At 35.5% G+C, this 10,842-nt stretch overlaps 1 protein-coding gene and 1 pseudogene across 2 annotated transcripts; both read left to right on the forward strand.

Moving 5' to 3' along the window:
- Positions 1–603: 603 nt before the first annotated feature.
- LOC120125138 (mediator of RNA polymerase II transcription subunit 25-like) lies at positions 604–8,094 on the forward strand. 2 transcript variants are annotated; one of them, XM_039143633.1, is made up of 15 exons: positions 604–802; positions 1,392–1,422; positions 1,804–1,864; positions 1,967–2,097; positions 2,395–2,604; positions 2,691–2,756; positions 3,142–3,352; positions 4,014–4,078; positions 4,155–5,000; positions 5,885–5,938; positions 6,122–6,150; positions 6,360–6,428; positions 6,490–6,574; positions 6,849–6,935; positions 7,480–8,094. In XM_039143633.1, the coding sequence occupies exons 1-15, from the start codon at positions 705–707 to the stop codon at positions 7,918–7,920; spliced, it is 2,484 nt and encodes an 827-aa protein (XP_038999564.1). In that variant the 5' UTR covers positions 604–704; the 3' UTR covers positions 7,921–8,094. The 2 variants fall into 2 exon arrangements, with proteins under 2 accessions (XP_038999564.1, XP_038999563.1); XM_039143632.1 differs by having other exon boundaries at positions 605–802; positions 1,801–1,864.
- Positions 8,095–8,486: 392 nt separating this feature from the next.
- On the forward strand, positions 8,487–9,055 carry LOC120125015 (annotated as a pseudogene).
- Positions 9,056–10,842: the final 1,787 nt, after the last annotated feature.

Raw genomic sequence — 10,842 nt, forward strand, 5'->3', positions numbered from 1 at the left:
AACAACATCGACAACCGACATGGGTAAAGGGGGTTTGAAATTAGGACTTTTAGAGTTTCAATGTTTTTTAGATTTAAGAAAAAATGGAGTTTTTTTTTATAAATAAATAATATTTTATTATTATCATTTTACAATAAAATTTTAAATTTTTATCGACATGACACATTTTACTTAACGATAGACACTTAAAAGTATAATGTTGAAAATTTTATACACATATTTTTAACCAAAAATTCTTTGGACACCTAAATTTAACTTTGGGTACTTATTTTTGCATTAATACTTTATTTATAATTACTCTTTTGGGTAAAATAAGCAACTTTTATAAACATTAGAGATATTATTGACCGAAAAGTTAGATACCAAATTAGAAAAACAAATAAATATTGCGGGTGAAAATGTATCAAGTCAAAAACCTTTTCAAAATCCTCTAATTATTCTTCAAACAGGAGACTTTCTCGGATCTTTGTTGTTTTTAGGGTCGGTTCGGGTCGGGTTTGACCCAATCGACTCGAACGAGACAATTTAAGGTTCGTAATCTTAAATCTTAATTAGATTAAAACAAATTTCAGTTTTGATTGGAGAACAAGGGCTAGAGAGTACATATTAGATCGAAATTTTAACGAACCCATTCTCCCAATTTGTTTCCTCTCTCTTCATATAGTAATTTTCCTCGCCATATTTTGCTAAATAGAAAGTAGCAGATGGCGGAGAGGCAGCTGATCGTGGCAGTTGAAGGCACCGCCGCCATGGGTCCCTACTGGCAGACCATCCTTTCTGATTACCTCGAAAAGATTATCAGGTTTCCTTCCTTCCCTCTTTCTTTTCTCTTACTCCAATTGCTTTTGTTTGATTCCCATTTATACTCGTAAATATAGTTACAATATTTTTTAATCTCTTTTTTTATTTATTAAATTTCCATTCTTGTTATGTCTGTTGAAATTTTCTAGTCGAGATTCAGTAACTTTTTGCTCATGAAATTATGCTTTCTGGATTTCGTTTTATACTCCCTCTAGATGGTCCCGTTTTAAGTATTCTGTATGTTGATGGTCACATTCATTGAATTCTTAACATAAAAATGCAAATTTATGCCATGAATTTAGTGCCACAACTGATAGGGGGGAAATATCTGATTTTCTTGATCCTGCGTTTACCTTAAGATCTTACTCAAGAAAGAGTCTAAAGTGGAGTTCATAATTCAGTTGGAGTTTACTGGAATTTCCTCATTTTTTTAAATTTACATGATAAAATCTGATAATTGCGTTTTGCTTGTGTTTTTCTTCTACCTAAGCTACGTCATCCATCCTGTATTGGACTTGCGGCATAACCTTATTTGAATGTTTTTATAGTCAAACCTATAGCTTGTCTGATATATTATGGTAACTCCACAGGTGTTTCTGTAGTAACGAATTGGCCGGTCAGGTAAAAAGGCTAATCTCCTCCCTCTTTCGATTTTTAGAGAAGCAACTTTTCTAAATGCATAGTCTTCATCATTTTATACAACATCAACTGCCACTTATATCAGCACTCGGGCACATGATATTGGACAATAAATGATATCTATTGTAGATAATTTAGCAAACATTTTTTGACTATTGCATTAACAAATGACTGTTTGTAAGACAATGTTTATAGGCAAACTGGAGTAGGCCTCCAAATTTACACAAGGGGATTAGCATCCATTTGGGCGCATTTGGAGGGCCGGGCCATTTAAATTAAAATATTTCTTTCTGGCCACTTTAAGACATTCAGTTTGCTCAATGTTGTGTTTTATATTATTTTTGCCATGTTTAAATACAGAAGAATTCTACAGCAAATGTTGAACTTTCATTGGTTACGTTCAACACGCATGGATCATACTGTGGTATATTATTGCTGCTCTGATTCCTTTTTTCCTTTTAAAACTTAAAGTGGGTTACTGCTATAAAAACTACATTTTTTGTGGAAAATGTGATGCTATTTGTAGCTTGCCTAGTACAACGTAGTGGGTGGACAAAAGATGTTGATATTTTCTTACAATGGCTGTCGGCCTTACCTTTTTCTGGTGGTGGTTTCAATGATGCTGCAATTGCTGAAGGGCTTTCTGAAGCATTAATGGTATGACATGTCTATCTTTTGTGTTTCAAAGTGAATTTGTGCTTTTGGTTTATGTTCTAATTAAAACCTATTTTGCGGAAATTGCACCAGATATCTTTAGCCTATTTAGGTTTGTTAATTATAAAAAAATTTATTGCTCCAATTGAATCTTCATATTTATTAAAATGCTATAAATATACCTCTTCCTGCCATATTGTCAATTAAAATTTGACAGATTTTATCCCTATAGGCCTGATATGCTATCGTAATACATTTATCATGACATTTTACTATTTAGTCATTTGATGCACTACTCAGATGTTTCCCATTGCTGCAAATGGAAATCAAATCCATCAAATTGTTGATGGGCAAAGACATTGCGTTCTCGTTGCTGCCAGTAATCCTTACCCTTTACCTACACCAGTTTACCGACCACAGACTCAAAACTTGGAGCAAAGTGAAAATATGGAATCACAGACAGAGAGTCGTCTGTCTGATGCTGAGACAGTAGCTAAATCATTTTCTCAGGTAGTTTGACAGTACTTTTATTCTCATCTCCTAGTTATGGCCTTCATTTTTAGGAGGTTAATTGACCTGTTGTTTTTGTTCTGCAGTGTTCTGTTTCTCTATCTGTGATATGTCCGAAGCAGCTTTCAAAGCTAAAAGCAATCTACATAGCTGTAAGGATTATGATGATAACATTTCTTATTCTTTTTTTGTTGTTAATCTTTTGGGTACTTTCTCTCTAACATTAGATATGTTGGCTATGTCTTCCAAGACCTGCTAGTCTCTTATACTTTTAAGAAAATATTTGAAAGGATCTATGCACTGTAATGTGCTGGTTGACTAAGATGATAGTTCCATTGCACTTTTTGAAATTTTGTGTTATACATATGAAGTACTCTCTAAGGTCAGGATGAGCTTTTGTATACGTATAAATAAACATGTGGATAAACTATTATCTAGTAGAATTTTTCTGGACTTTATCCTGCATCTTTTTCTTTACTTAACATTCTCTACTAACTGGTGTTAGGTAGGTATTCTAACTGCATTGCTCAAATACAGGGAAAGAGAAACCCCAGAGCACCAGATCCACCTGTTGACAATGTTCGAAACCATCAGTTTCTTGTTCTCATTTCGGAAAATTTTATGGAGGGCTGTGCTGCTTTAAGTCGCCCTGGAGTTCCAACTTTGGCACCCAATCAGAGTCCTGTCAAAATGGACATGGCTTCTGTCACTTCGGTTACAGGGACACCTCCAACTTCTGTTCCATCAGGTAGTTTATGCAGCATCGTTGATAACTTATGATAGAATGCTGTTTTAACTGGATGCTGACCGTCATATGTGGATGATTAATATATGTGCTTAGTCATATTCATAACTCAGCTCTCTTTAGCGCATCAGGAAATTGGAAAGCAGGAAACTAACATATATTACACCGGATGCAGAGCCTCTCCACTTTTAACTTTTGAGTTTTGTTATCCTATTTCTGTCTGGTCTATTTTTTTTTTTGATAAGATTTTCTGGTCTAATTTCATTAAGCTAGAATCCTTAAGATTATCTTTTCAGTTTCATTATTAAAGAAGGATTCTTTGAAGATTGCCAGGTAATAGAAGGTCAAAGCCTCTTATTGATCGACTTGTTTCTTCTTCTTCTTCCAAGAAGTAGGAAAAGAGGAAAAAAAAGAAGAAACTATGGAAAAAGCTTACATACATTCCCTTTGTTGCAGAACTTAATATTGAAAACAGAAGACCTGTACTGTATCTGTAACCTTGTTGTACATCTCATTTCTTTTAATAATGCCATGTCGTAAATGGTGCAACCAATATAGATGTATACAAATTAGGATTAGATTATGTAAGCAATGACAAGTTAAGTTTGTTATTCATTTATGTGATCAATTCTTGCTTAAGACTTGTTTTTGTTTTGGTTTCTAGTGAATGGATCTATGAGCCGGCAACCTGTCTCTGTGGGAAATGTTCCCACTGCTACTGTAAAAGTTGTAAGGCTTTTGTACTTTTAGTTATTTGAGGGTTTTTTGTTGTTACCATGATACATAATCATATCATATTCTTCAGGAGCCCACAACAATAACATCCATGACGAGTGGACCTGCTTTTCCACATGTTTCATCTGTTCCCCGTGCACCATTTCAAGCAGTCCCAACCTTGCAAACTTCGTCACCGTTGACAACTACCGAAGAAGTGACTAGAAGTAGTGACAATTTGCAAGAACTAAAACCTTCTGTAAATGGTATGACACAGCCTTTGCGTCCTGTGCCTCCAGCTGCTGCAAACGTCAACATACTAAACAATCTTTCACAAGCAAGGGTGATGAACTCTGCTGCTTTAACTGGAGGAACTTCTATTGGACTTCCGTCAATGGGTCAAACTCCCGTCGCCATGCATATGTCCAATATGATATCTAGTGGAATAACATCCTCTGTGCCTCCGGCTCAAACTGTATTTTCACCTGGGCAATCGGGTATGACTTCATTAACTGGTTCAGGAACTGTTACAGGGACTACACAAGTTCCAGCAAACTCAAGTCTTAATTCATTTGCTTCGGCAACTTCTAATGTGACTGGAAGTTCAAACATTGGAATATCACAACCAATGGGTAATGTTCAAGGAACGGTGAGTATGGGCCAGTCAGTACCTGGCAGCATGAGCCAAGGAAACCATTCAGGAGCACAATTAGTGCAAACTGGAGTTGGCATGAGCCAGAGCATGAATGGTCTTGGTCCATCAACTGTTTCTTCTGGAACTGGTGCAATGATGCCTACTCCAGGAATGTCTCAACAGGTACCATCTGGAATGCAGACACTCGGAGTGAACAACAGTTCAGCTGGGAGTATGCCCCTATCACAACAGACATCAAGCGCTTTGCAATCAGCCCAATCCAAATATGTTAAAGTCTGGGAGGTAATCTACGTGATTATTAATAATTAGATATGCTGTTTCGGTGAAAATATCTAGTTGCAATGAGTAGACATTGAAATATGCCATATGAATTCCTTCTAAACTCTAGTTGTAGTTTATTTATTTTTATTTATTTTCACATATATCGTGCTAGAAGTACTTGATAGTTTTGCTTCTTATATTTTTGTTTGATTTTGGATCTCCCAGTAGAACATATATTTGCTGAGAGCTATTCTTTTTCCTGAGGAAGACATGCAGTGTACAATCTTAGAATAGTATTACTTGGTGTATAATAGTCTTGGTGATTTGATATTAATATTTTTTTCTATAGTAGTTTGATCCCTCCTTAAATCTAAAGGGCATTATCATTAACGACAAGTATAATTTTCTTGAGGCTTTATTTTTGTTGTAAGACGTGATGAATATTGGATGCTTATAAGTTGAAACAGCCTTATTTTTAATGACACTTTTGAAGCCTGTTAAAGAAGGAAATGAAATGTTGTTGGGATGCTTCTGTGAAAACATTCCATGCTTTTCCATTTGCTTGAACTATAACCTTTGTTTTATCTTGGTTAAGGCAATGCCTTGACCTAAACTAGATATAATATTAGAGGTTTTGTTAGTTTTACTGAGGTATTGTTTGAGGCAGTGTTACCTAAACTTTGAGGGAGTGACCAAGAGACAAAATAAAAGAGACGTAAAAAGAAAACCTGCAATGCTTTGACTTCGCTTTCCACCTTGTGTATCTTGATTTTCTATTTTCGTTTCTCTTGTAAATATGTTTAAATGACGTTGACGACTTTTGTGTTTTATAATCTCTTGTGCTATTTGCCTTTTCATTGTTGTATATTTGGTTGCGGGATTGCTAAATGGTCAAATATATACAGGGAAATTTATCTGGTCAAAGACAAGGGCAGCCAGTGTTCATCACCAGATTGGAAGTATGTTCCCAAGATAATTTGCTTCAAATATACCACTTCTTCTTTTTTCATCTTATTTTCATTTTTGATTTTTTTTATGAATGACTTGTATACTCTGCATATATCACACATCTAACATCGGAGCCATCTCATTTGCCTCTCTAATTTGATGTGTAAAATTTTTGTTTTAAATATTTGTTTCAGGGTTATCGGAGTGCCTCAGCTTCTGAGACGTAAGTCTATGTTTAATGCGTAGATTCTTGAAATTTTTTGTTCTATTTGAAAATAATTATTGATAAAAAATGCAATCATTTTGTTCCTTTTAATGGTTGCCTTGCTGTTGTTGCGTGGCTTTGGTTCTTGCATTACCATACTCATTTTTTTGCATACATTTAATGCATATCTAACTATAGAACCTGAGGGTTTTAGTTTTTGTTGTCAGACTTGCCGCACACTGGCCACAAACCATGCAAATAGTTCGTCTTATATCCCAGGATCACATGAATAACAAGTAAGTTGTTGGTGAAAACATTTTCCACCTTCAGTTTTCTCATTAATTTTTTTGAAATCAGGCAATATGTCGGGAAGGCGGATTTTTTAGTTTTCAGGGCAATGAATCAGCATGGATTTCTCGGACAGCTGCAAGAGAAGAAGCTTGTAAGTGGTTTTAGGATAGATTTTCCTTTGAAGCAATGAAGAGTATATATTTGAGTCTCTTATAAGACTCTTGTAGACCCCCTCCCACATAAGCAAATTTATGCTCAGAATCATATTCTTAGTAAAATTGTATAGCATCTCATTTGTGTTTCTAGGAACCATGTTGAGTTTTAAATTTCTCAAGATATTATCCTATCAACCATTTGCAAATGTTGAATTGTGGAATTGTTACTGCTATATTATTCTGACACAATTTCATGCTTTTAATTCCCAGTGTGCTGTAATCCAATTGCCATCACAGACATTGCTTCTTTCAGTTTCTGATAAAGCTTGCCGCTTGATAGGAATGCTTTTTCCCGGGGTAAGAATTTTCTGACTTTTGAGTCCGAACTTTGGTCGGTTGAGTGTGTTTTAATATAATTATTATATCCAGGTTTTAGTTCTAGCCTTCCACTGTTCCACCTTATCCGTACCATTTTGGAGTTGATAAAAACCTGCCACTAAACTCAACTTGCACTGTTTCAACACTCTATTAGCCCACCACCCTGTCCAGACAAACCAAAGAAGATAAATAAATGGAAAAATTTTTGTTGAAAAATCTATGAACTAAATGAGTAGCCTGTGACTTTGGTCTCCATTTGCATCTTGCTTTTGCTGTCAGCTTTGGACCTCAGCTTCTTACAGATTACCAAACCTGAATCATCATTAATTTAGGTTTCCCCCCCAAAAAAAGTTACAATTTCAGTTTTTACTTATCCAAAAACATTACTTGCTTTTTTGCAACTAAATTAAAAGACAATAAAGGAAAACAGGCAGCAAATGGGATGGTAAAATATTATTTAATTACCAGTCCACTTAACTAGAACTTTTCATTTTATTTGAACTAAGATCTTTGTGGAATTCAGGATATGGTTGTCTTCAAACCACAAACATCAAGCCAGCATCAACAGCAGCAATTGCAACAGCAGCAGATGCAACAGATGCCACAGCTTCAACAGCAGCAGCAACTGCAACAACAGCAGCAACCACAGCAGCTCCCACATTTGCAACAGCAACAACTCCCTCAGCTGCAACAGCAGCAGCAGCAACAACAACAGCAGCAGCAGCAGCAACAACAGCAGCAGCAGCTCTCCCAGCTGCAGCAGCAACCTCAGTTGCCCCAGCTACAGCAACAACTTCAGCAGCAGCAGCAGCTAGGCCAGATGCAGCCACAGCAGCAACAAATGGTTGGATCAGGAATGGGTTCAGGTTATGTACAAGGTCCAGGCCGGTCACAATTAGTTTCTCAAGGGCAAGTTTCATCACAGGCCCCATCTAACATGCCTGGAGGAGGCTTTATGAGTTAATCAGCCATACTTTGGAATTTCCTGGCTGATTATTATTATCATCATCATTATTTTGGTAAATAGATAAAAAAAACTAGTTAGGATAACAAAACGATGCATCTGATTCCGAAGCTTGTCTAGTTATATCTCTAACTTTAATAAGGAATTTATATGTATGTGATCACCTTGGTTACTCCAATGCTAAAGCCACTGCTTCATGCTTGCCATCCTCCGATTAGTGTGGATATTTGTTGAGAACAACAATCAATATTAGCTTGTTCAGTATAATGTTGCGTCTACTTAGTTCTTGCAATTTGCTGTTGGGTGCAATTGTTGCTCATTGAAATTTCCAGCTTGCCTATTGGATTTCCGTGTAATGTTTTTAGAACTCTAGTTTACCAACCAATGAATAATGCTTTGTGGGTTGTAGACTCCGCGGTAATGCCAATGAAATATATATTATGATAAAGTGAACTAGGTTAAAGTGAGTGTTGTTTTTCCTAGAGTCTCGGATTCAAGTATGATGTATGTATAGAAGAGTATTTAAAATATATATTATCTTGGAATCATTTCATACTAATAAAAAAATGATAAAAACAAAGTCTGCTGGAAAGTCTATATCTTCCCAAGCAACTTTTTTTAAGACTAGTATTGCCACAAGCTCCTCTCCCCCACCCTCTTTGACTCTCCCATCTTCCACTATCAACACTACTTTCACTTTCCATTCTTATCATCATCAGGAATCCTCCAACTACATTTTCTTCAAGACAAATCCCAGTTTGAAGAAAAGAATCGCAGCCACCTTCAAAACTGATAGACTAACTGCTTCAGCACTCACAGCTGGAACATCCTCAGAGACAAACACCATCCATCACAATTCCTCACAAGTCTGAGGTTTCGGTGAAGCAAGTTGAAAAGCCCAGGCTGGTTTTGAAGTTCGTATGGATGGAGAAGAACATCGGGCTGGCTCTTGATCAGGTCATACCTGCCCACTGCACTGTTCCGTTGGCCGAGGAAAGACGCCTGGGAAGAGCTCAAGGCTACTCTTGAAAGCAAGCCATGGATTTCTCAGAAGAAGTTGATTATCCATCTCAATCAGGCCACTGATATCATCAATCTATGGCAGCAAAGTGGTGGCAACCTTTCCCAGAGGTAGTTATATGCTATCTTATTCTTTTTTGTTTTTAATTTGAGCATATTTATATTAGGATAATTATTAATTATTAGGAAAATCTCTCACTTGGCTTATAATGAAGACGGAGCTTAAGTCGTTCCAAAAAAAACTAAGAATCAAGATCACATCTCATGAAAATTAACAAACAAACAAAAATGGAAACGAACTTATAGATACGCCTTGTGCTATAATGGAAACTCTCCATGCTTTAAAATGAATTCAGTACCAGCGCACTTGTCTCGTCCTCACAGAAAACGGCCCCTTATGTATAGTAAAGGGTCGTTTACCTTTCGTTCCGGTACTTGGACGAGTGCTCCTCACCGTTGTCTTTAAGCTCCCTTGCGTTCATATTGAAACTGGAATCATGGTTATCATCATCGCTCTCATGAATAACTACTTCCTTTTCCAATAGTTTGATCGGGTCCACTTCATCCATGGACATTGTCCTCATGTCCAGGTTTGCTTCCGATGATTCTTTACTTGGAGGACTTGACATCTTGATTCGACTCCTCTGCTTGACTGTTATGATCATCTGGATCATGGAAATCTGACCGGGATAGTTCCACTGCTGCTCTCGCCGCTGCCGCTGCATACGCAGCCTACTCAAAGGCTGCTTGAGCGGCATCAGCTACATCCTTGTACTTTTTATGTGAAAGTGAATAATTTTAATAATTTAGTTTCATAATATAAAATAAATGAGGTAAAAATATGATTTTCATTTCTATATTACATTTACTTCGAGATTTAATTAGTATACTTTTTTGATATAATCATTTATATATGATTTATTAATTGTCTAATTTGAATCGATTACAGCATAGATGAGCATGACTCTCCCAACAATAGATCAATTTGGTACAAAATCATGTTCAAGGACCTATTTGATGTTTTAGTGACCAGTTTGTTATTTTGAAACTTCAATTGGGAAAACAAAACTTACTCAAACATTAGTGATTATTTGTGCAGTTTACTCTTTTTAATTTTATAAATTCAATGTGTCAAATCAACAATCCATTAAAGGTCTAACGATAATAAAAAAAAATCGTCTCGAATAATTTGGTGTTTCCTAAAAAACGGTTTGAAGAGTCACCACCAATATTTGATTAGAGTGTGATTGGACACCCAAAAACATATTTGTCATTTTAATAAAAATATTAGTTTTTAATTAAAACAACAATTTTATAGTTTGTATTACCAAAAATTTGAGTTTGAGAATCGGTTACGCGTGGGAAATGATTAACACCCCCACAGTGCCTTAAATCGGTACCTGATCAATTAATTAGTTTTCTTTGCAATGAAAATTATATATTCGAGTTTAATTTAATTCAAGATCCCTGCAAATAGTATTCTTTGAATTTTAGGGCATAACATAATAATATTTAATTATTTCTTATAGAGAATAAACGACCTCTCATGCCTTAAAGCAGTCGATTCCTACTCCAATCGAAATAAAAAATATTACAATTTCGTTCTAAAGTTCATTACCAATTCCAAATTTAAATGCATAAATAACAATAAAATAAAATAAAACAAATTAAATTAAATATAAAAATACCAATCCTTTTAGAGAGAAGAATGATATTCGATTATTTAAAGACGTTGAGATCATACCTTTTATAAGTTCTAATGATCTTTTCTCGACGAATTTAATTATACGAATATTTCTCTTTCTCTCGTTTCAAAATTTTAGGTATGGTCGAATTTTAGGTTTTCACTTGATAGGATACAATTTCATTTTAAAATCATCGAAAGTAACATTCTTATACGTC

This window comes from Hibiscus syriacus, unplaced genomic scaffold (genome assembly GCF_006381635.1).
Source record: "Hibiscus syriacus cultivar Baekdansim isolate YM2019G1 unplaced genomic scaffold, ASM638163v2 tig00110429_pilon, whole genome shotgun sequence".
NCBI classification, from domain to species: Eukaryota; Viridiplantae; Streptophyta; class Magnoliopsida; order Malvales; family Malvaceae; genus Hibiscus; species Hibiscus syriacus.

Bases quoted from the DNA above. Each gene is read 5' to 3' on its own strand.
- LOC120125138 (XM_039143632.1), top strand. From the start codon at position 705: ATGGCGGAGAGGCAGCTGATCGTGGCAGTTGAAGGCACCGCCGCCATG. The intron at 1,423-1,800 runs GTAAAAAGGCTA...GTTTAAATACAG, and splicing joins GTAACGAATTGGCCGGTCAG to AAGAATTCTACAGCAAATGT. The intron at 5,939-6,121 runs GTATGTTCCCAA...TATTTGTTTCAG, and splicing joins TGTTCATCACCAGATTGGAA to GGTTATCGGAGTGCCTCAGC.